Source organism: Nanorana parkeri, unplaced genomic scaffold, assembly GCF_000935625.1.
Source record: "Nanorana parkeri isolate BGI_ZX_2015 unplaced genomic scaffold, ASM93562v1 scaffold923, whole genome shotgun sequence".
NCBI lineage: Eukaryota > Metazoa > Chordata > Amphibia > Anura > Dicroglossidae > Nanorana > Nanorana parkeri.
In genome coordinates this window covers 424,717-450,240 of record NW_017307191.1, presented here as the reverse complement: position 1 = coordinate 450,240, position 25,524 = coordinate 424,717, and the positions used below count along the sequence as shown (strand labels likewise).

General features: G+C 46.6%; 1 protein-coding gene across 1 annotated transcript in view; it reads right to left on the bottom strand.

The window, feature by feature from the left end:
- Window positions 1–39: 39 nt before the first annotated feature.
- The window catches only part of LOC108795012 (NACHT, LRR and PYD domains-containing protein 12-like), a 34,948-nt gene continuing 9,463 nt past the window's right edge, over window positions 40–25,524 (bottom strand). The window contains exons 4-7 of the mRNA XM_018566179.1: window positions 21,838–21,935; window positions 16,467–16,631; window positions 1,584–1,589; window positions 40–103 (exon numbers count right to left, since the gene is read on the bottom strand). Coding sequence (XP_018421681.1) covers window positions 40–103; window positions 1,584–1,589; window positions 16,467–16,631; window positions 21,838–21,935 — 333 coding nt within the window. The remainder of the gene's footprint in view (window positions 104–1,583; window positions 1,590–16,466; window positions 16,632–21,837; window positions 21,936–25,524) is intronic.

The following is a 25,524-nucleotide window of genomic DNA, read 5'->3' as shown; positions in this document are numbered from 1 at the left end:
ATCACATCCTTCATCTTCCCTTATGAGCTGAAGTGGCTGTCAGTACGGTGACAACGTGGAAATGACCTCGAAATCGAACCAAACGTCTAAACCAGCAAAGCTTCTAGAAGAAAATAACGTTCTTTTTGATATCTCATTGAAAAGCCCCACAGCTAACTTCATCTATGATGGCAGTGGACTGCGGTGTCCGAAAACAGAAGGAGCTCGTCCATCCAAGGCTGAAAGAGGGAACTCGGAATCCATCTTGTGCTATGTGAGATTGGCGGTTGTCCCCTCCTGGCTACAGACATCCACCATCTTCCTGGCCTCTGACTGGGCTGTGGCCGGATTCTTTCCTCCTGTGTCGTGTGGTGACTGGACATCTCCCTCTGCCTTTCCTGAACCCTTCACCCAGCTAGTCCCCCCTATTCTCAGCTTCCCTTATCCTGGACCCTTTCCATCCCTCCCATTACCCAGCATCCCCTGTTTTCTTTACTTGGGTCTTGTCCAATGCTGGTGCAGTTTTGGAGAATGTAAATAAAGGAAACAGTGCTATTTTATGGAACACAAGCCCGTCAATATGACCATTTCTCAGGTTGTGATGGAGGTGAGGTATGTTATTCATTGGATGGAAGTTCATTTCTGCACCTCGTGGTGGCTTAACCAGTTGACATCCGCGGTGTTAAACCCCCTTCCCATCCAGGCCATTTTTCAGTATTCAGCGCTGCGGTACTTTTAACTGACATTTATTCCGTCATGCAGCGCTGTACTGAAATGAATTTTATACCCTTTTTTGGGGACAGATAGAGCTTTCTTTTGGTGGTATTTATTCACCACTGGGGGGTTTTATTTTTTTACTATATTAAGGAAAAATCACCGAAATAAAAAAAAAAAACAGTTTCCCCTATATTAAATGATAAAACATTTATTATTACCCAATTTTTGGGGGGGGGGGGGGGGGATCCCTGCAGGGAGCCGTGAGTGACGGTCATGGCTCTGCAGGGACAGGATAGAGAAGTGAGCGAGTGACGGTATGTGTTCTCTCACTTCCTGATCCATTGAGCCGACCTGTGACCGTTTCATTGTCACAGGTCGGCTCGAACTATGAGTGAAAATCACTCGCCTCGTAGTTCACCTTTTAAGTGACGGACAAAAACTGAGATCGCCGAGTTCCCAGCTATGCACGTCTGCTGCATGCTTTGGAGGGGCTCCCACCATCTCGGGCGGATTTATAATATTTTTCATCTCAAAGCTGAACCCCAAACATCTAAATTCACATCTAAAATATATATTTGGGGGCCTCTGTCCATCCAGTTCTGAGATTTACACAGTTCTTCAACGCAGCACCTGAGAGACCTGATTTTTCTCTGCTGCAGTTAAGTAGCACTTGCAGGTCTTGTCCCTCCCCTGACCTGTGATTGGACATTGACATGGGAAGCAGCAGACTAATGAGCCTATTTCTCAGTCACTCTCTCCCTCCTATCAACATGTTTCTTGCTAGCACATGAGCACAACTGATTGGTTCCCGGTGCTGTTTCTCCTTCTCCCATTCCAAGCTCAGCTGTGCGGAGACTGCAACATGCTGATAGGGAATGCGGATACTTATACTGCTTGAGTTTTATTTAGATACATTTCATTATGAATACAGAACTGCATTAAATTGTGTCTCTTGTATCTGTAAGAATTGGGCGCAGTGAAAGGGGGAGCAGCATGAGAAGTGCACAGCGAAAGGGGAGCAGCATGAGAAGTGGGCGCAGTGAAAGGGGGAGCAGTATGAGAAGTGTACAGCGAAAGGGGAGCAGCATGAGAAGTGTGCACAGTGAAAGGGAGCAGCATGAGAAGTGGGCGCAGCGAAAGGGGGAGCTGCATGAGAAGTGGGCACAGCGAAAGGGAGCAGCATGAGAATTGGGCACAGTGAAAGGGGGAGCAGCATGAGAATTGGGCACAGTGAAAGGGGGAGCAGCATTAAAGTGTGCACAGTGAAAGGGCGAGCAGCATGAGAAGTGTGCGCAGTGAAAAGGGGAGCAGCATGAGAAGTGTGCACAGTGAAAGGGGGAGCAGCATGAGAAGTGTGCGCAGTGAAAGGGGGAGCAGCATGAGAAGTGTGCGCAGTGAAAGGGGGAGCAGTATGAGAAGTGCACAGTGAAAGGGGAGCAGCATGAGAAGTGGGCGCAGCGAAAGGGGAGCAGCATGAGAAGTGGAGCAGCATGAGAAGTGGGCGCAACGAAAGGGGGAGCTGCATGAGAATTGGGCACAGTGAAAGGGGGAGCAGCATGAGAAGTGGGCACAGTGAAAGGGGGAGTGGCACGAGAAGTGGGCACAGTGAAAGGGGGAGTGGCACGAGAAGTGGGCACAGTGAAAGGGGGAGTGGCACGAGAAGTGGGCACAGTGAAAGGGGGAGTGGCACGAGAAGTGGGCACAGTGAAAGGGGGAGTGGCACGAGAAGTGGGCACAGTGAAAGGGGGAGTGGCACGAGAAGTGGGCACAGTGAAAGGGGGAGTGGCACGAGAAGTGGGCACAGTGAAAGGGGGAGTGGCACGAGAAGTGGGCACAGTGAAAGGGGGAGTGGCACGAGAAGTGGGCACAGTGAAAGGGGGAGTGGCACGAGAAGTGGGCACAGTGAAAGGGGGAGTGGCACGAGAAGTGGGCACAGTGAAAGGGGGAGTGGCACGAGAAGTGGGCACAGTGAAAGGGGGAGTGGCACGAGAAGTGGGCACAGTGAAAGGGGGAGTGGCACGAGAAGTGGGCACAGTGAAAGGGGGAGTGGCACGAGAAGTGGGCACAGTGAAAGGGGGAGTGGCACGAGAAGTGGGCACAGTGAAAGGGGGAGTGGCACGAGAAGTGGGCACAGTGAAAGGGGGAGTGGCACGAGAAGTGGGCACAGTGAAAGGGGGAGTGGCACGAGAAGTGGGCACAGTGAAAGGGGGAGTGGCACGAGAAGTGGGCACAGTGAAAGGGGGAGTGGCACGAGAAGTGGGCACAGTGAAAGGGGGAGTGGCACGAGAAGTGGGCACAGTGAAAGGGGGAGTGGCACGAGAAGTGGGCACAGTGAAAGGGGGAGTGGCACGAGAAGTGGGCACAGTGAAAGGGGGAGTGGCACGAGAAGTGGGCACAGTGAAAGGGGGAGTGGCACGAGAAGTGGGCACAGTGAAAGGGGGAGTGGCACGAGAAGTGGGCACAGTGAAAGGGGGAGTGGCACGAGAAGTGGGCACAGTGAAAGGGGGAGTGGCACGAGAAGTGGGCACAGTGAAAGGGGGAGTGGCACGAGAAGTGGGCACAGTGAAAGGGGGAGTGGCACGAGAAGTGGGCACAGTGAAAGGGGGAGTGGCACGAGAAGTGGGCACAGTGAAAGGGGGAGTGGCACGAGAAGTGGGCACAGTGAAAGGGGGAGTGGCACGAGAAGTGGGCACAGTGAAAGGGGGAGTGGCACGAGAAGTGGGCACAGTGAAAGGGGGAGTGGCACGAGAAGTGGGCACAGTGAAAGGGGGAGTGGCACGAGAAGTGGGCACAGTGAAAGGGGGAGTGGCACGAGAAGTGGGCACAGTGAAAGGGGGAGTGGCACGAGAAGTGGGCACAGTGAAAGGGGGAGTGGCACGAGAAGTGGGCACAGTGAAAGGGGGAGTGGCACGAGAAGTGGGCACAGTGAAAGGGGGAGTGGCACGAGAAGTGGGCACAGTGAAAGGGGGAGTGGCACGAGAAGTGGGCACAGTGAAAGGGGGAGTGGCACGAGAAGTGGGCACAGTGAAAGGGGGAGTGGCACGAGAAGTGGGCACAGTGAAAGGGGGAGTGGCACGAGAAGTGGGCACAGTGAAAGGGGGAGTGGCACGAGAAGTGGGCACAGTGAAAGGGGGAGTGGCACGAGAAGTGGGCACAGTGAAAGGGGGAGTGGCACGAGAAGTGGGCACAGTGAAAGGGGGAGTGGCACGAGAAGTGGGCACAGTGAAAGGGGGAGTGGCACGAGAAGTGGGCACAGTGAAAGGGGGAGTGGCACGAGAAGTGGGCACAGTGAAAGGGGGAGTGGCACGAGAAGTGGGCACAGTGAAAGGGGGAGTGGCACGAGAAGTGGGCACAGTGAAAGGGGGAGTGGCACGAGAAGTGGGCACAGTGAAAGGGGGAGTGGCACGAGAAGTGGGCACAGTGAAAGGGGGAGTGGCACGAGAAGTGGGCACAGTGAAAGGGGGAGTGGCACGAGAAGTGGGCACAGTGAAAGGGGGAGTGGCACGAGAAGTGGGCACAGTGAAAGGGGGAGTGGCACGAGAAGTGGGCACAGTGAAAGGGGGAGTGGCACGAGAAGTGGGCACAGTGAAAGGGGGAGTGGCACGAGAAGTGGGCACAGTGAAAGGGGGAGTGGCACGAGAAGTGGGCACAGTGAAAGGGGGAGTGGCACGAGAAGTGGGCACAGTGAAAGGGGGAGCAGCATGAGAAGTGGGCACATTGAAAGGGGGAGTGGCACGAGAAGTGGGCACAGTAAAAGGGGGAGTGGCACGAGAAGTGGGCACAGTGAAAGGGGGAGTGGCACGAGAAGTGGGCACAGTGAAAGGGGGAGCAGCATGAGAATTGGGCACAGTGAAAGGGGGAGAACCCCAATGTGAGTGAGGATAGACAGCCATATGGCAAAGAGCTTTCTACACTGGGCTCCCTGAAAGATGGCAGGTGGCTCTGCCCACCAGGAGGAAGGTCTCATTTGACAGTCCCTCTTCAAATACATTTCCCTGTCCCTGCTTCTATCTCAGTTGTCCCTGTGGTGTGATTTATAGACCATATATATATAAATACACTGTATACAGTTATGTGAAAAAGTAAGTACACCCCATGGATATTGATGACGTATTTGAACAGGCAAACATTAGATCTCCATTCACGCAGTGCTTACAGAGGAAGGTGAATAAAAACATGAGGAACATGTGCAGATTTATAAGAGAAAAATACAGTATAAATAGATGTCATTACATCCTGGGACTGAGAAGCTGGTATTGCCCCTTCAGCAGAAATGAAGTCTTGTAGGTTCTTTGCATAACTGCCCCCCAGTCTTTGCCATCTACTCGGGGACATTTTCTACCAGTCATCCGTTCAAAATTTCTTTAGTCACAAGAACGTTGTGTGTTTTCCTTACTTCAACTTCCTGTTTCAGATTCACCCACAACATTCACTGGGATTCAGCTCAGCTTACCTAAACTTCCTGTCCAGTACAAGATCACAAACGACCATGCAGATTCCAGCAACTGTTCCATCTACTAGCTTGGGGGGGAGTAGCTTGATTTGCTGGGTTTGTGGAGAGACACACCGCTTACTAGCACACACAAGGGTGACTTCATAGCACTCTGCTTGAAAAAAGAGTCGCAGTGCTCAGGGGACCAGCTGATTCTGCAGGAAGCTAACTGGGTTATCCACTTAGCTGCCGAAGGAATAACCGAGCCGTAGTGAAGCGAGCAAAACGCTGTTCAGCTATTCACTTCATCCGTACATCGGCTGCGCCGAACTGCAGAAGGAGTTCGACTCAGCCGATCCAACATCTGTATCGGCTGAGCAGAAGCTCCGGCAGCTCACTCGCTGACGTTCGCCCTTTTTGCTCATTGGGGCCGAACGGCAATGAGTGAATAGCCGAATGCTGCTGAGCAACATTTGGCTGGGCTTTTTGGCTCAGTACCTCCGTTGGAAGCGAACAAAATAGAAAAAAAAGTTAAAAGAATCAACAACAAAAAAGATGAAAATTTTAATATTTTAAAGAAAAATTTGCACAAGACACGACGAACCGAATGCATGCGCCGCACTCGTCGCACAATTTCAAATCTGATAGATGCCGGCAAAATGTAAACAATTGGGTGGAGCTATCGGTGACATCTCCACTAGCTCCGCCTGTTTCCTATTGGCCGATACTATTCCTACTACTGACGTAGTGCTATGTCAATAGTAATTGGCATCAGTGGAATTGTGCCATGATTGCTATCCTTGGGAGTAATAGTGCCCCATCATTGGCGTCAATGGGAGGAACAGTGCCCTGTAGTAATTGTGGGTGAGAAGAATAATGCACCATCATTGGTGTCAGTGGGAGAAATAGTGCCCCATCATTGGTGTCGGGAAGGAATAGTGCCCCATCATTGGTGTCGGGAAGGAATAGTGCTCCATCGGTGCTGTCAGGAAGGAATAGTGCTCCATCAGTGCTGTCAGGAAGGAATAGTGCTCCATCAGTGGTGTCAGAGGAAGGGATAGTGATCCATCATTGGTGTTGGGAAGGAATAGTGCTCCATCATTGGTGTTGGGAAGGAATAGTGCTCCATCAGTGGTGTCAGAGGAAGGGATAGTGATCCATCATTGGTGTCAGGAAGGAATAGTGCCCCATCATTGGTGTCGGGAAGAAATAGTGCCCCATCATTGGTGTCGGGAAGGAATAGGGCTCCATCATTGGTGTCGGGAAGGAATAGTGCTCCATCATTGGTGTCGGGAAGGAATAGTGCTCCATCATTGGTGTCGGGAAGAAATAGTGCCCCATCACTGGTGTCAGAAAGGAATAGTGCTCCATCATTGGTGTCGGGAAGGAATAGTGATCCATCATTGGTGTCCGGAAGGAATAGTGATCCATCATTGGTGTCGGGAAGGAATAGTGCCCCATCACTGGTGTCAGGAAGGAATAGTGCTCCATCATTGGTGTCGGGAAGGAATAGTGCTCCATCATTGGTGTCGGGAAGGAATAGTGCTCCATCATTGGTGTCAGGAAGTGATAGTTCTCCATCATTGGTGTTGGGAAGGAATAGTGCCTCATCATTGGTGTCGGGAAGGAATAGTGCTCCATCATTGGTGTCAAAGCAAGGGATAGTGCTCCATCATTGGTGTCAAAGCAAGGGATAGTGCTCCATCATTGGTGTCAAAGCAAGGGATAGTGCTCCATCATTGGTGTCAAAGCAAGGGATAGTGCTCCATCATTGGTGTCAAAGCAAGGGATAGTGCTCCATCATTGGTGTCAAAGCAAGGGATAGTGCTCCATCATTGGTGTCAAAGCAAGGGATAGTGCTCCATCATTGGTGTCAAAGCAAGGGATAGTGCTCCATCATTGGTGTCAAAGCAAGGGATAGTGCTCCATCATTGGTGTCAAAGCAAGGGATAGTGCTCCATCATTGGTGTCAAAGCAAGGGATAGTGCTCCATCATTGGTGTCAAAGCAAGGGATAGTGCTCCATCATTGGTGTCAAAGCAAGGGATAGTGCTCCATCATTGGTGTCAAAGCAAGGGATAGTGCTCCATCATTGGTGTCAAAGCAAGGGATAGTGCTCCATCATTGGTGTCAAAGCAAGGGATAGTGCTCCATCATTGGTGTCAAAGCAAGGGATAGTGCTCCATCATTGGTGTCAAAGCAAGGGATAGTGCTCCATCATTGGTGTCAAAGCAAGGGATAGTGCTCCATCATTGGTGTCAAAGCAAGGGATAGTGCTCCATCATTGGTGTCAAAGCAAGGGATAGTGCTCCATCATTGGTGTCAAAGCAAGGGATAGTGCTCCATCATTGGTGTCAAAGCAAGGGATAGTGCTCCATCATTGGTGTCAAAGCAAGGGATAGTGCTCCATCATTGGTGTCAAAGCAAGGGATAGTGCTCCATCATTGGTGTCAAAGCAAGGGATAGTGCTCCATCATTGGTGTCAAAGCAAGGGATAGTGCTCCATCATTGGTGTCAAAGCAAGGGATAGTGCTCCATCATTGGTGTCAAAGCAAGGGATAGTGCTCCATCATTGGTGTCAAAGCAAGGGATAGTGCTCCATCATTGGTGTCAAAGCAAGGGATAGTGCTCCATCATTGGTGTCAAAGCAAGGGATAGTGCTCCATCATTGGTGTCAAAGCAAGGGATAGTGCTCCATCATTGGTGTCAAAGCAAGGGATAGTGCTCCATCATTGGTGTCAAAGCAAGGGATAGTGCTCCATCATTGGTGTCAAAGCAAGGGATAGTGCTCCATCATTGGTGTCAAAGCAAGGGATAGTGCTCCATCATTGGTGTCAAAGCAAGGGATAGTGCTCCATCATTGGTGTCAAAGCAAGGGATAGTGCTCCATCATTGGTGTCAAAGCAAGGGATAGTGCTCCATCATTGGTGTCAAAGCAAGGGATAGTGCTCCATCATTGGTGTCAAAGCAAGGGATAGTGCTCCATCATTGGTGTCAAAGCAAGGGATAGTGCTCCATCATTGGTGTCAAAGCAAGGGATAGTGCTCCATCATTGGTGTCAAAGCAAGGGATAGTGCTCCATCATTGGTGTCAAAGCAAGGGATAGTGCTCCATCATTGGTGTCAGGAAGGAATAGTGCTCCATCCTTTGTGTCGGGAAGAAATAGTGCCCCATCATTGGTGTCAAAGCAAGGAATAGTGCTCCATCATTGGTGTTGGGAAGGAATAGTGCTCCATCATTGGTGTCAGGAAGGAATAGTGCTCCATCATTGGTGTCGGGAAGGAATAGTGCCCCATCACTGGTGTCAGGAAGGAATAGTGCTCCATCATTGGTGTCGGGAAGGAATAGTGCCCCATCACTGGTGTCAGGAAGGAATAGTGCTCCATCATTGGTGTCGGGAAGGAATAGTGCCCCATCACTGGTGTCAGGAAGGAATAGTGCTCCATCATTGGTGTCGGGAAGGAATAGTGCCCCATCACTGGTGTCAGGAAGGAATAGTGCTCCATCATTGGTGTCGGGAAGGAATAGTGCCCCATCACTGGTGTCAGGAAGGAATAGTGCTCCATCATTGGTGTCGGGAAGGAATAGTGCTGCATCATTGGTTTCAGGAAGATATAGTGCCCCATCATTGGTGTCAGAGGAAGGAATAGTGCTCCATCATTGGTGTCGGGAAGGAATAGTGCCCCATCACTGGTGTCAGGAAGGAATAGTGCTCCATCATTGGTGTCGGGAAGGAATAGTGCTGCATCATTGGTGTCGGGAAGGAATAGTGCCCCATCACTGGTGTCAGGAAGGAATAGTGCTCCATCACTGGTGTCGGGAAGGAATAGTGATCCAACATTGGTGTCTGGAAGGAATAGTGCTCCATCATTGGTGTCGGGAAGGAATAGTGCCCCATCACTGGTGTCAGGAAGGAATAGTGCTCCATCATTGGTGTCGGGAAGGAATAGTGCTCCATCATTGGTGTCGGGAAGGAATAGTGCTCCATCATTGTTGTCGGGAAGGAATAGTGTCTCATCACTGGCGTCGGGAAGAAATAGTGCTCCATCATTGGTGTCAAAGCAAGGGATAGTGCTCAATCATTGGTGTCGGGAAGGAATAGTGCTCCATCATTGGTGTCAGGAAGGAATAGTGCTCCATCATTGGTGTCGGGAAGGAATAGTGTTCCATCATTGGTGTCGGGAAGGAATAGTGCTCCATCATTGGTGTCGGGAAGGAATAGTGCTCCATCATTGGTGTCAGGAAGGGATAGTGCTCCATCATTGGTGTCGGGAAAGAATAGTGCCTCATCATTGGTGTCGGGAAGAAATAGTGCCCCATCATTGGTGCTAAAGCAAGGAATAGTGCTCCATCATTGGTGTCGGGAAGGAATAGTGCTCCATCATTGGTGTCAGGAAGGAATAGTGCTCCATCATTGGTGTCAGGAAGGAATAGTGCTCCATCATTGGTGTCAGGAAGGAATAGTGCTCCATCATTGGTGTCAGGAAGGAATAGTGCTCCATCATTGGTGTCAGGAAGGAATAGTGCTCCATCATTGGTGTCAGGAAGGAATAGTGCTCCATCATTGGTGTCAGGAAGGAATAGTGCTCCATCATTGGTGTCAGGAAGGAATAGTGCTCCATCATTGGTGTCAGGAAGGAATAGTGCTCCATCATTGGTGTCAGGAAGGAATAGTGCTCCATCATTGGTGTCAGGAAGGAATAGTGCTCCATCATTGGTGTCAGGAAGGAATAGTGCTCCATCATTGGTGTCAGGAAGGAATAGTGCTCCATCATTGGTGTCAGGAAGGAATAGTGCTCCATCATTGGTGTCAGGAAGGAATAGTGCTCCATCATTGGTGTCAGGAAGGAATAGTGCTCCATCATTGGTGTCAGGAAGGAATAGTGCTCCATCATTGGTGTCAGGAAGGAATAGTGCTCCATCATTGGTGTCAGGAAGGAATAGTGCTCCATCATTGGTGTCAGGAAGGAATAGTGCTCCATCATTGGTGTCAGGAAGGAATAGTGCTCCATCATTGGTGTCAGGAAGGAATAGTGCTCCATCATTGGTGTCAGGAAGGAATAGTGCTCCATCATTGGTGTCAGGAAGGAATAGTGCTCCATCATTGGTGTCAGGAAGGAATAGTGCTCCATCATTGGTGTCAGGAAGGAATAGTGCTCCATCATTGGTGTCAGGAAGGAATAGTGCTCCATCATTGGTGTCAGGAAGGAATAGTGCTCCATCATTGGTGTCAGGAAGGAATAGTGCTCCATCATTGGTGTCAGGAAGGAATAGTGCTCCATCATTGGTGTCAGGAAGGAATAGTGCTCCATCATTGGTGTCAGGAAGGAATAGTGCTCCATCATTGGTGTCAGGAAGGAATAGTGCTCCATCATTGGTGTCAGGAAGGAATAGTGCTCCATCATTGGTGTCAGGAAGGAATAGTGCTCCATCATTGGTGTCAGGAAGGAATAGTGCTCCATCATTGGTGTCAGGAAGGAATAGTGCTCCATCATTGGTGTCAGGAAGGAATAGTGCTCCATCATTGGTGTCAGGAAGGAATAGTGCTCCATCATTGGTGTCAGGAAGGAATAGTGCTCCATCATTGGTGTCAGGAAGGAATAGTGCTCCATCATTGGTGTCAGGAAGGAATAGTGCTCCATCATTGGTGTCAGGAAGGAATAGTGCTCCATCATTGGTGTCAGGAAGGAATAGTGCTCCATCATTGGTGTCAGGAAGGAATAGTGCTCCATCATTGGTGTCAGGAAGGAATAGTGCTCCATCATTGGTGTCAGGAAGGAATAGTGCTCCATCATTGGTGTCAGGAAGGAATAGTGCTCCATCATTGGTGTCAGGAAGGAATAGTGCTCCATCATTGGTGTCAGGAAGGAATAGTGCTCCATCATTGGTGTCAGGAAGGAATAGTGCTCCATCATTGGTGTCAGGAAGGAATAGTGCTCCATCATTGGTGTCAGGAAGGAATAGTGCTCCATCATTGGTGTCAGGAAGGAATAGTGCTCCATCATTGGTGTCAGGAAGGAATAGTGCTCCATCATTGGTGTCAGGAAGGAATAGTGCTCCATCATTGGTGTCAGGAAGGAATAGTGCTCCATCATTGGTGTCAGGAAGGAATAGTGCTCCATCATTGGTGTCAGGAAGGAATAGTGCTCCATCATTGGTGTCAGGAAGGAATAGTGCTCCATCATTGGTGTCAGGAAGGAATAGTGCTCCATCATTGGTGTCAGGAAGGAATAGTGCTCCATCATTGGTGTCAGGAAGGAATAGTGCTCCATCATTGGTGTCAGGAAGGAATAGTGCTCCATCATTGGTGTCAGGAAGGAATAGTGCTCCATCATTGGTGTCAGGAAGGAATAGTGCTCCATCATTGGTGTCAGGAAGGAATAGTGCTCCATCATTGGTGTCAGGAAGGAATAGTGCTCCATCATTGGTGTCAGGAAGGAATAGTGCTCCATCATTGGTGTCAGGAAGGAATAGTGCTCCATCATTGGTGTCAGGAAGGAATAGTGCTCCATCATTGGTGTCAGGAAGGAATAGTGCTCCATCATTGGTGTCAGGAAGGAATAGTGCTCCATCATTGGTGTCAGGAAGGAATAGTGCTCCATCATTGGTGTCAGGAAGGAATAGTGCTCCATCATTGGTGTCAGGAAGGAATAGTGCTCCATCATTGGTGTCAGGAAGGAATAGTGCTCCATCATTGGTGTCAGGAAGGAATAGTGCTCCATCATTGGTGTCAGGAAGGAATAGTGCTCCATCATTGGTGTCAGGAAGGAATAGTGCTCCATCATTGGTGTCAGGAAGGAATAGTGCTCCATCATTGGTGTCAGGAAGGAATAGTGCTCCATCATTGGTGTCAGGAAGGAATAGTGCTCCATCATTGGTGTCAGGAAGGAATAGTGCTCCATCATTGGTGTCAGGAAGGAATAGTGCTCCATCATTGGTGTCAGGAAGGAATAGTGCTCCATCATTGGTGTCAGGAAGGAATAGTGCTCCATCATTGGTGTCAGGAAGGAATAGTGCTCCATCATTGGTGTCAGGAAGGAATAGTGCTCCATCATTGGTGTCAGGAAGGAATAGTGCTCCATCATTGGTGTCAGGAAGGAATAGTGCTCCATCATTGGTGTCAGGAAGGAATAGTGCTCCATCATTGGTGTCAGGAAGGAATAGTGCTCCATCATTGGTGTCAGGAAGGAATAGTGCTCCATCATTGGTGTCAGGAAGGAATAGTGCTCCATCATTGGTGTCAGGAAGGAATAGTGCTCCATCATTGGTGTCAGGAAGGAATAATGACAAAATGCTCAAAACAAGTAATCTCCTTCATTTCTACGGCCCCTGTTCACACCTGATCGTTTTGTCGCACAAAGTTTTCCATTGAAGTCTATGGGACCAAAAAACCCTGTAATCTGACAAAAAGTAGCTCACGGACTATTTCCAGCGGCAGGCGGTTTTCTCATTGCGACAAAATGCTCAGGTGTGAACAGGGGCCATAGAAATGAATGTGGGTCATCGGCTTGAGCGTTTTGTTGCACTTACCTTTGAGTGACACAACGCCTAGCTGTGAACGGGGACTGAGAGTATTACAAGCTTCCATGCGCTCCACTGTTGAGAGACTGCCAGCACTCTTCAAGGGGTCCCTCTGTCTGTTCATTTTGCAGCTCTGGAGTCAAACCAGCTTCAGACGTGTGTCTCTTGTGCTCCTCCATCACACTGCTTCAAACATGCATAATTCTGAGCTCGCCTGCGGGAATCAATCCACACAGCTAATATGGTGTCCGTGTGGACAGGCTGGCTAGTCCCCATTGTACTTGGGATCCTGCAAACACCAAAGGGGACATAGCTAGGACTCAATTTTGTTGCTGGTAACTCCCGGCTTTCTCAAGGGGTATGACCATTACCAGAGAACAGCCGGGACAAGGATCCTTAAAAAAGTAACGATTTCGGAAGCCAAACAGGGTTTAGTGACCACTGTGTGAGATTAAGGCCATTTAACAGGATCGTTGTGTTCCCTGAATCAGTATTGGGCTATACTGTTGACTTCAGGAGATTGGATGCCATCAAAGCAATGGGCAACCCAGTATAGCCCCTCCCATTCTCAGCATGCCTCAGTTTTTTGTAGCGTATGCCTGAAACCCCTTCTTTATTACAAAACCAAGGTCTTCCCCATCCTGTTCTGGGTTTATTCGTTTATCTGTGATGATTCATTCTCCTCTTGGGTCAGGTTTGTCATTCCTAACAGGGTTATTCACAAAATGGTGAAGACTTTAGAGAAGTGAACAATCTAGGCCCAAATAGCTGATTTGGAAAAATTCTCCGGTTCAGCTCACTTTCCGGTTCAACTAGATTGTTCACTTCTCCTGCCTTCTCCAAACGCTTCGCCCTTTTGGGAAGAACCCTGTAGATCTTACTCTCTTTATCACCCTTAACAATGTCCCGGCTTCGTTTACAGCTAAAGCTGAGCCGCTTCCTCTGGGGTCACACAATGATAACTTGTAGTCCTGGCTTGAGCTTTCCCAGCTTTGTTAGTTCTCTTCTTGCTTCCTCTGACATTACATCATTCCCGATCCTAGAAGAGAGGATATAAATGGTGATCAGATCTCAGCAGAACACTCTCACACTATTTCCCAGCATCCTCCAGAACTTCTATATTACATCAACCTGTCACCTTCTTGTAGGACATCAGAATAGGTGACACTGCAATATGGAGGATGATGGGTGATAGACTATAAAACAAGGAATATTTTTCCTCGCTGGACATTTGTCCTGTAAGAGCTATTGTGTGATATCTCACAGTCATCTACCACATTCAGACTTCACTTTCCCAGCTCTGTAATTTTTCAGGGCAGGCATGGCTCTGAATGGAAGATATGTGGTAACATGGAGCAGTTCTAATGAATAAGGCTGAATATGTTTTATGGAAAAAGAAAATAGTTACATAGTATTTGAGGATGAATAAAGACAACCAACCTATGATGTGTGCACGTGTGTGTGTGTGTGTGTGTGTGTGTGTATATATATATATACATATGCATATGTCCTTGTATCAGTTCATTCTTAAGAGTACCTGTACCCCTGTATGTTATGGTTTCTCAGTAAATCGTCCAAAAGCTTCTTGAATTATTCCACACTCTTAGCTGAGATCACTGCCTGTGGCATCGAGTTCCAGACCCTAACCGCTCTAACTGTGAAGAACCCCCTTCGCCCCTTGTGCTGGAAAAATTTTTCCCACCAATTTTAGGTAGTGCCCTCTAGGCTTTGTTACGGAGTTAATCGTAAAGAGTTTGTTGCCAATGTTGCTGTCACCATTGAACAATTTGTACATGAAAATCATATTCCCCCTTAATCTCCTCACTTCCAACGTCAACATGTTTAAATTTAGTAGCCTTGTCCCATAGCTCCCGTCCTCCATTCCCCTAATTAGTTTGGTTGCCCTCTGCTGGACTCTAGCATATGACAGATCATGCAGAAAAGCACCTGTTTCTATCTAACAGTGAGGAGGGCTCCATGAACTCAGATTGAACTCAATGGACCTTTGTCTTTAGTCAACCGTAACTACTATGTAATGTTGGAAGAAGGTGTAGAAGCCTTATAAGAGGGTTATTCATAATGTAATATTAGAACACACTACATTACAACACTACACTGAGTGGGCAGATTATTATGACCACCCCATCAGTACTTCGTTGGGCCGCCTCGTGACTCCACAAGATGGTGAATGGTGATGCGAGGAATCTGACACGGCCCTGTCGCCCTTCTGTTGTCTTGTACCAGTCTTGCCACTCTCCGTTCTGCCCTAACATTGACTAGTCGCTGACGGCCACAATTCGCACGTTCAGTCCCAGATTTTCGGCTGACAGTCCAGTCTTTAAACACTTTAACAACAGCTGCTCTTGAACATTTAACTAATTCTGCTGTTTTGCTGATAATCGCTCCATGGCTCCGAGCGCCAACAATCATCCCGCGTTCAAAGGCTGTTAAATCGCGTTGTTTCCCCGTATCTTCAGAGACAAATCACTTCTACTGTCGTGGTAAACAACCTGCTTCCCTATTTATAATGGTCTGGCCCTCTAGCAACTTCAGCGCCAAATTATAGCTAATTTGCCTACAAACGTCAGGTGGTCATAATAAACTGGCCAAACCTATCCAAAGCAGGAAAAATATATCAGTTTCATTTATTTTTAGCGTTATTAGACCAAAACAAGCTTTCACAGATACCCTGTTTCGCCGAAAATAAGACCTACCCCGAAAATAAGACCTACCCCGAAAATAAGACCTAGTTGTGACCATTCCCAGGGCCGGTGGTGGCATAAAGGGGAAACTTGAAGAGCCACGGGAGAGGCGGGAGAGAATCAGCGGTGCCAACGAAGTCAGCGCTAGAGGAAACGAGGCGGCACCGGAGGGAGCAGAGCCGCATAAGCCGATGTTTCCTCTATAGCGTCAGCTCCTGTCACAGGCGGAGTGATACCAAATGTACTCCGCCTGTGAGGAGTGATAGTGGAAGCGCGCTTCGCTCATTCTGCCCAGTGATTGGTTAGCAAATTGCTCTTGGAAAGGTACGGCACCCCTGAATGCCCTGATCACCATATTTTTGTACATGAGTACATGTAGACTTTTCTACATGAATAAGTGTGAATTGTTGTACATTACAAAAAAAATAAAAAATAAGACCTACCCCTAAAATAAGACCTAGTGTGATTGTTTGAGCCAAAAAAATATAAGACAGAGCCCTGCAAAATGCTTATAAATAGACCCCATAGTAATACTATCTGTGTAAAATAAATGCATTTGTTACATAGTTTTATTTGTTTCCATCTGGCTACAGAACCATTCCTATAATGATTCTTCCGCATAACAGGCAGCGTGTCAGGTCACTAAGTGGGTCTGGACTTTCCATCCAATAAAACTGGTCGTCCGCAAATGAAGAGTCACCTTGTGCAGTGACATCAACACAGCCACACACACCCATTTGATGTATTGTTTACCTTCTTTTCATTGTTTTGACCAGCCAAAGCTTTATTGACAAAAGGACAGTTTTATGGCTGATAACAAAATGTGATTAAGTATTAGACAACTGCCTGGAATAGGCTATTTATGGAATCTAAAGATGGCCTTTGGTTACATTATTATATTTCTTAGACATGTGCGATTCGTTTCGTTGCAAATCGAAATTCGTACGAATTTTCCTCAAATTCGTAAATTCGGAAGCATCCGAAATCCGAATTGAGTTTCGGACACGAATTACGAAATAACGGATACATTTTTTGACATTTTTTGCTATTTATGTATAGTTTAGATATAAAACTGTCCCAGAATATTATTGTCTCAGTCAGTCCTGTTATACTCACCGTAATTCCTCTATCCGGCTTGTTGTCAGAGCTTCCATTAGATCCCGGAAATGAGGACCCTCCAGATTGTTCCCAGACAGGTCCAGTGTCCTCAGTGTCTGGTTATTTCTTATTCCAGATGCCAGGTCGGGGCAGGAAATGTCTGTCAGATTATTATTATCCAATCTGTAGAAGAAGAGAAGAATGTTACCAGAAGTAAATGAATGTCTCCCCCAGGAATGAATGTAACTATTCTCTACATGAATGGAACTCATTTCTCTTTATTGGAATCATTTATGTTCCATCACTTTATAAAGCTCCAGGAAATAAACAGTGTGGCAAATAATGATTTGATCCCCTGCAGATTTTGTAGGTTTGCCCACTTACAAAGAAATTAAAGGTCTATAATTTTTTTTATCATAGGCGTATTTTAAATGATAGAGACAGAATATCAACCAAAAATCCAGAAAAATCACATGATACAAATGTTATAAATTGAGTTGCAGTTCAGTGAGTAAAATAAGTATTTGATCCCCCAGCAAAACATGACTTAGTACTTGGTGGAGAAACCCTTGTTGGCAAGCACAGAAGTAAGACATTTCTTGGAGTTGGATACCAGGTTTGCACACATCTCAGGAGGGATTTTGGTCCCTTTACAGATCTTCTCTAAATCCTTAAGGTTTCTTGGCTGTCGTTTGGCAACTCGAAGTTTCAGCTCCCTCCATACATTTTCTATGGGATTAAGGTCTGGAGACTGGCTAGGCCACGCCATGACCTTCATGTGCTTCATCTTGAGCCACTGCTGTTTCCACCTCCATGCTTGACCGTAGGGATGGTGTTCTTAGGGTCATAGTCAGCATTTTTCTTCCTCTAAACACGGCAAGTCGAGTTAATGCCAAACAGCTCCATTTTGGTCTCATCTGACCACAGCACTTTCTCCCAATCCTTCTCTGAATAATTTAGATGTTCATTGGCAAACTTCAGACGTAGATGTGCCATCTTGCAGAGGGGGACCTTGCGGGCACTCAATCCATGGCGGCGTATTGTGTTACCAATGGTTTGTTTGGTGACTGTGGTCCCAACTGCCTTGAGATCATTCACAAGCTCCTCCCGTGCAGTTCTGGGCTGATCCCTCACTTTTCTGATGATCGTCCTTACCCCATGAGGCGAAATCTTGCATGGAGCTCCAGACCGAGGGCGATTGATGGTTATTTTGGATTCCTTCCATTTACGAATAATCGCTCCAACAGTTGCTTCCTTCTCACCAGGCTTCTTGCTGATAGTCTTGTAGCCCATTCCAGCCTTGTGCAGGTCTACAATCTTGTCTCTAACGTCCTTTTACAGCTCTTTGGTCTTGCCCATGGTTGTGAAGTTTGAATGGAAGAAAGATTCTGTGGACAGGTGCACATGCAGCAAAATTGTGGAGCACATGTAGCACCCAAATTTATCTTTTGCTACATGTGCTCCAAGATGGAGACTCTCGTAGGTTAGAGTTAGGACTGCACTACACAGAGGGGTCTTGACGAGGCAGTGCAGCTTTCACATATTCAGAAGACGTGCATCTAAAACCTCTGTTTTTAACCTTAGAGGTTAGACAGGGGTTTTTTGTTGCATGCTGGCTGGTGAGTGTACTGAGAAACCTTTTGCTTTTTCCGCCCAAAAAGCATGTACATTGTCCTCGGGAAATTGGTGGTCATGCAGCGAACCGAACTTTGCTTGGTTCGCTCGTCACTGAATCCAGCATCTCTGAAGAGTGAGTACAGACACTAGGGTTACTAAATGTGCACGTAGAAAGATACAGGAAAAACACAGATAACTTCTGCCCAGGCTCCTTTGCTAACCTGAAAGGAACAGGCCTGTTTTAGGAACACTGCATGTACAGCCCTATCAGCAGCCCTTGAGTTTGAATGTAAATGTATCCCAGAATATTATTGTCTCAGTCAGTCCTGTTATACTCACAGTAATTCCTCTATCCGGCTTGTTGTCAGAGCTTCCATCAGATCCCTGAAATTAGGACCTTCCAGTTTGTTTACAGACAGGTCCAGTGTCCTCAGTGTCTGGTTATTTCTTATTACAGATGCCAGGTCGGGGCAGGAACTGTCTGTCAGCTGATTATTATACAAACTGTAAAAGAAGAGAAAATGAATTTCTCACCCAGGAATGAATGTAACTATCCTCTACATGAATGGAACGCATGGAACTCAAGGTCAGACTGTGCAATGCTCAGAGAAATTACAAAAAAACTATTACACCTCGGGTTTACAGACCTCAGATAGCATGTTAAATGTTAACGTTTAGGACAGTACAATTAGAAAAAGACTGAACAAGTATGGTTTGCTTGGAAGGGTTGCCAGGAGAAAGCATCTTCTCTCTACAAAGAATATGGCAGCACAGCTTAGATTTGCAAAGCTACATGTCACGGATACTGGCACAGGTGACCCCACACCTGCGCAGGTACCCACACAGGCAGACCAAACACATGTGACCACACGGACCAGGCAAGTATGTGATATATGTATAGGTTGTTTAATATACACAGAAGACTAATAGCAACAACCAACAACAGGGCTCACAGGTAACACGGTTCAAACAGGGTTCAGGAATCACAGGTAACAAGGTTCAAACAGGGTTCAGGAATCACAGGACACAATCAGGGTTCAAGGTTCAGGACTGGGATCAGGACTCACAGGAAACAATACTGAGCCATCATCCTGACTGCAGGGAGGGTTTAAATATCCTCCCAGGAAGCACCAGGTGATGGCTAAGTACTGGCAGCTGGGAAACACCCGCAGGTGAGCACTGGAGCTGCAGGTCGCAGCACCACCCAGTGGTGGTCTGGTACCTAGCAGTTCCTGGATGCCTAGAGAATCCTGCAGGTGAGCCCAGGAACTGCAGGGCTTAGCTCCAGCGCCACCTGGAGGCGCTCTGGATCCTAACACTGCATCTGAAAACACCATGAGCCTTCTAAAACAATGTCCTTTGGGCAGATGGGATCAAAGTGGAGATGTTTTTTTTAAAAAAAATTCACTTTCAAACTTCCCGCCGGCTCCGCCCCCCTGCGTCGCGGCTGCTCGTAAGGGACGGAACCCGGAAGTCGGCAGCGGCCGGAGGACACAGCGGGGATCGCGGACAAGGTAAGACCTGTACGCTGTATTCCCGAGTGTGGCTCGGGGTTACCGCTCTGTTAACCTCGATCCACACTCGGGAATAACAAGGGAAATGTGCGGAAAATACGCCCCAAAGAAGCTCCTGTACTTCTTTGGGCGTAGGGCATTTTACAGCGCTTCACTACGCACTGCAATACGCCCAGGTGGCAACCATGCCCATAGGAAATAATGGGACTTCAGTGTTTGAGCGTTTTACAGCGTGTAGGTACGCGCTGTAAAACGCCCAGGTGGAAACCAGGCCTAAATGTCACCAAAGGTCACCCAGCCCCCCTACAACAGCCAAAAGACATGACACTGGGCTGGTTGGTTAGTGCCACATTGGCTACAGAGAGGAAAAGGGGATTAAATATAATTTCAGTCAGTCCTGTTATACTCACTTTAGTTTCTCTATCCGGCTTGTTGTCAGAGCTTCCATCACATCCCTGAAATGAGGACCCTCCAGATTGTTCTCAGACAGGTCCAGTGTCCTCAGTGTCTGGTTATTTCTTATTCCAGATGCCAGGTCGGGGCAGGAAATGTCTGTCAGCTGTGTTGTAGACAATCTGTAGAAGAAGAGAAGAATGTTACAAAAATGAATTTCTCCCCCAGGAATGAATGTAACTATTCTCTACATGAATGGAATGCATTCTAATGTGACTTTTAGTAAAAGGGGTAAAGGTCAACTTTAAATACTATTTCTGGGTCAGTTGTCTTGGTTTTATGACAAGAATCAGATAAATAAATAGCTATAAAAGTTTGCAAAACAAAACAGACGGTCACTTTCAGATGGCAGGCCCCAGGCCAGAATTAATCATTCAAATTCATCCCCACAGACATATAAGGTTAGATTTTAAGTTCAGAATTTTAGATTTTATGCAGGATTCAGTAAACTCCACGCTTACTGAACCCAGCAACATGCACTCATCCCAACAACAAATATCTTCTCTAATTTATTTTCTCCTATTATCCCAAGTACAGGTACCCACATACATGTAAGTTTTAATACAAACATCACTGCTTTGTGGTCAATAAACAAGTGTGTATATTTTAGATTTCTATGTATTAAACATTTTCTAGTATAATGGCTGTAATTCATCCAATGGCCTGGGACAACAATAACGTACAGGATGGCCATTGTGAAGGGGCTAAATAGCTGAAAGGATGTTTCTATACTGATGGCGAGTGTGAAGGGGTTAAGTTTTTAGAAAAACATTATTTTATAGCTCATAACAGAGTGTGATAAGACCAAGAATTAGACAACTGTCTGGGTTCCACTTTATGTGGAGTCTAAAGATGCATTTTGAATATATTAGCATATTTATATATTATTTATGTGGTTTAGCTGCCAAACTGTCCCGGAATATTATTGTCTCAGTCAGTCCTGTGATACTCACTGTAATTCCTCTATCCGGCTTGTTGTCAGAGCTTCCATCACATCCCTAAACTGTGGACCCTCCAAATTGTTCCTCGATAGTCCCAGTATTTGCAGTGTCTGGTTATTTCTTATTCCAGATGCCAGGTCGGGGCAGGAAATGTCTGTCAGATGACTACCATCCAAACTGTAGAAGAAGAGAAGAATGTTACCAGAAGACAATGAATTTCTCCCCCAGGAATGAATGTAACTATTCTCTACATGAATGGAACTCATTTCTCTTTATTGGGATCATTTATGTTCCATCACTTTATAAAACTCCAGTAATATAATTTTATAAGAGAAATGTTATAATGGAGTAGACCCCCCAATATTGTCCTCCATGTGTAGAGACGATGATCTCTCCATACACAGGATGAGCACAGAATACCACTGACATGACTCGTATTGTGCTATAATCTCCTTGTGTATGGAGCATGAATGGTATCAGCAGACAGTGTGAGGAATCAGCATTGCTAGTGAATGGACGGGATGATTTTTATCTGATATTCTATTTTTCTCTGCTGATAAGAGCTCTGTACTCATAGAAAGTAATGGGAAGATCCCCGACACTGAATAGCAGATGTGTAAGAATGTGAGATCGGACAACACTGAATAAGAGATGTGCATTAATGTGGGGATTCCCCGAGACTTAATAGATGTGCAGTAATGGAAAGATCCCTGAACACTGAATAATAATGGTGCATGAAAGCAGATCTGCAGCTGCCTTTCATACATTATATTATTATATTTATATATTATTTGTGTAGTTTAGATATAAAACTCTCTAACAGTCTCAAAATGATATTGTCTCAGTCAATCCTGTTATACTCACTGTAATTCCTCTATCCGGCTTGTTGTCAGAGCTTCCATCAGATCCCTGAAATGAGGACCCTTCAGATTGTTATTAGACAGCCCCAGTGTCCTCAGTGTCTGGTTATCTCTTACTCCAGATGTCAGGTCGGGGCAGGATCTGTCTGTCAGATGATTATCATACAAACTGTAGAATGAGAGAAGAATGTCACCAGAAGAAAATACATTTCTTTCCAAGAGACAAATAGAACTATTCTCTCCATACTGTAAACTAAACTATTATTTTTCCTCATTGGAATCATGTATTTTAGATTACTTTATGAAACTCTGGTAAACATAATGTGGGGGACCTACTTTATGCTGGAGTGTCCATACTCCAAATTTAGTGTTGCAGCCTGAGTGTAAGACTATACCTGGCCATGTGGGTGCTCCTGCGCATCTGCGTAGTCCTGTCTTCCGCATTTGCGGGATACATGCACTAATGCGCATTCACGCTCAACGGAACGTGCGCGCAAAGACGCGCTAACGTGGCACACAGGAAATGACACAGCTTCCCTGACTAGATGGTCCGATTTAAACCTGCCTTGATCCAGATCTCTCTGGACTTGACTACGCCTGACTGCTGCCTGCCCCTGACCCTGCTTGCTCCCGAACTATTCTTCTGCCTGCCGCTTTTCTACTTCGCTGCCCGATCGGTGTTGACCCTGGCCTGCCTGACTCCCTCCTGCTCCAGCAGTGTTCCTCGTTGTCCTTCCAGCTGCAGCCACACCTGCTTACTGCGAGACCAGCTTCGGGACTTACCCATAGACAGTGCCCTAAACCCTCTGGCACCAGTGCTCCTCTCTGTCCTCTCACTCCCTGTCTCCACTCTCAGGGATGTGGGACAGAAGTTGCAAAGGAGGCCTCCTCAACTACTTGGTTCTCTACCAGGTAAGTGATACTGAGACTTAATTGTTACTTCTACTGGGTTCCAGGGTTTCTCCTAAGCTCAGGACATTGTTTATGTATGCCTGTTGCTGGATAGTTTTGGTTTATGCCAGTGCTATGAAATAGGTAAGGAGAAATATATTTGGGGACACCTTCTAGAAGGGTATATGCCTTTGTCATACACCCGAGTTTTGGAGAGGTATGGTGGATCTCAGCTGCGGTTCTAACTGGTTGTTTTAAGCGGTTGTCAGGCTATAATCCCAGGCGGTTCTCTCAATCACAAACGGAGAGTTTGGGATTTAGACATCATGGACCGCAAAACAATAATCAAAGCAAAAGATGAAATTGTACCAGGGGTATTTAAGTCATACTCCTTTTAGCTGAACACTTCAGGGGTTGGTAACGATTAAGATAAGACAGGCTCTAGTTTAAGCGGCAGCAGCAGTTCACTTAACCAGCCTAGGATATCAGTTTTAGTATAATATGAGGAACAGCAGCAATTCCCTTATAGCGCATAAGATATCAGGTTTTGGTATGATATGAGGAAATACTTAGAAGGCTCCACTAGGTGGCAGAGTACAGGCTCCAACAGGAGTGAACACAGTCCATCAAACAGATACTTGTGGTTTAGGTGCTCTACTCAGTGGCTTGTAGCAGGTGAACTCCAGAGAAGGTAGGCTGCTGGGGAAGCTTTGGGGTCCGATTGTGCGGGGTACCGAGGGTCCTGCAGAGGTTCCGGGGTGAGTTGGGCAATGATCCCAACGATCGAACACCCTACAGCGTTTCCAGGAGGTTTAAATAGGCCGTGACGTCACACGGCCGCGGTGAGCTTCCGCGTTCCAGGGTGGAACGCACATACTTCCTGACAAGGGGAAGGAGGCCTGCGGCAGACTCCCAGGCCGATGCGTTCCAGCGTGGAACGCAGCCTGCGAGTGCCGCGAATCTGCGGAACATCACAGCCTTTCATGCATTGCCTCTAGAGGATGTGAATACAGTAGGGAAGGGATGCACCGATAACATTTTTTCAAAGACTGAGTACCAATACTTTTCCTCAAGTACTCACCAATACCATTTACTAATACCTTGTTTTTCTAAAACAATACAGATTAATGATTTTATGATTAATGATTTTAGGACAGTGGTGGCGCGCACAAATCCCAGCAATACATTAAACAGCAATGCAGAATAATACCATCTGCTGTAGAGGGCCACAAATCTTAGCAATATATTATACAGCAATGCAGAATACCATAAGCTATAGAGGACTACAAATCTCAGCAATACATTATACAGCAATGCAGAATAATACGATTAGCTGTAGAGGGCCACAAATCCTAGCAATACATTATACAGCAATGCAGAATACCATAAGCTATAGAGGACTACAAATCTCAGCAATACATTATACAGCAATGCAGAATTGCACCGGCTATAGAGGACTACAAATCCCAGCAATACATTTTACAGCAATGTAGAATAATATATTAATTGACTACATACTCTGCTGCTGCTGCTCTGCTCCCGGGGTGTCGGCTTGATGTCTCAGGAGGTTCTCAGGAGGGGGAGATGTGCGGGTTGGGTGGAAGCGCTGTAAACAGGCAACGCATGGTTCCCAAGAAGGCTGCCGCGAGGTCCCAAGCCAAAAAGGAAAGTGCGGGTATCGTTTTTTTGTATCAGGGCATTTTCACTGTAGGAGTATTCATGAAAATGCCCAAACTGCTTATTTAGTTATCTCATGCTCTAACCCTCTTTCCTGATTTTGTTGAGCTAAATAAACTCTCCTTAAATATACTAAAGTGACTAGTGCCCATTTCCTTTTACCCTGCAATGAATCAATGATTCATCCGTGAGGTATAAGGTACTATACCGAGCCCCCCGAGCCCCGGGGAAGGGGGGGGGGGGGGCTCAGAGGTAAGGGCTACCATAATTTTATAATAAAATGTTATAATGGAATGGACACACCAATATTGCCATCCATGTATAGAGACCATGATATCTCCATACCACAGGATCACCACAGAATACCACTGACATGAACTCATTTTGTGGTAGGGATTAGACAAAATGATTGTTATTTTTGATATTCTATTGATTTCTGCTTATAAGAGCTCCATACTCATTGGAAGGTCATGTCAGGTGACCAGAAGCACTGATTGCTCATTGCAGTAAGACTGGATTTCATCTTGTATGAGCATCTATTATCTCATCTATTTTACGATTTACAGGACTAAGTAGAATAAAAGATTTTAACAAGATTAAAGAAAAAGATTAATTCATGGCTGATACCAGAATTGTCAGGGAACCAAGAAACCAGACAGAAACTTAAAGTACAGGTTAAAAAATAAAAGGAGTTTATTGAAAATAACAATAAACAAACATGGCAAAAAACAATGGAGAAAGTCCAGGACATGGGTGATACCAAGCCAGAGGTCATATGCCAAAGATGGTAGTCAGCCGAACCAGGTCAGGGAACACTGAGAGTCAGGAACCAGGAGATCTGTCAGCCAAAGTACAGGAACAACAGCAGAGAACTTGGTAGATCTAAACACACGCAAGGGCGGAGACTGAATAGACCAGCTGATGGTTAAATAGTGAACCAGTGTTACATCATTACTCTGAGACAGGAAGTTGCCAGAAGTTTGCAGAATGATGATCTTTACAGGTTTGATCATAAGAGGGTGCCAAAGAGGAACAAACAGTGTCAGGCACACTGCAACAGAAGACTGGACAAGGAAGGGTAAGAAACCCTGACAGTACCTTTCCTCAATGAACCCTCCCCCCC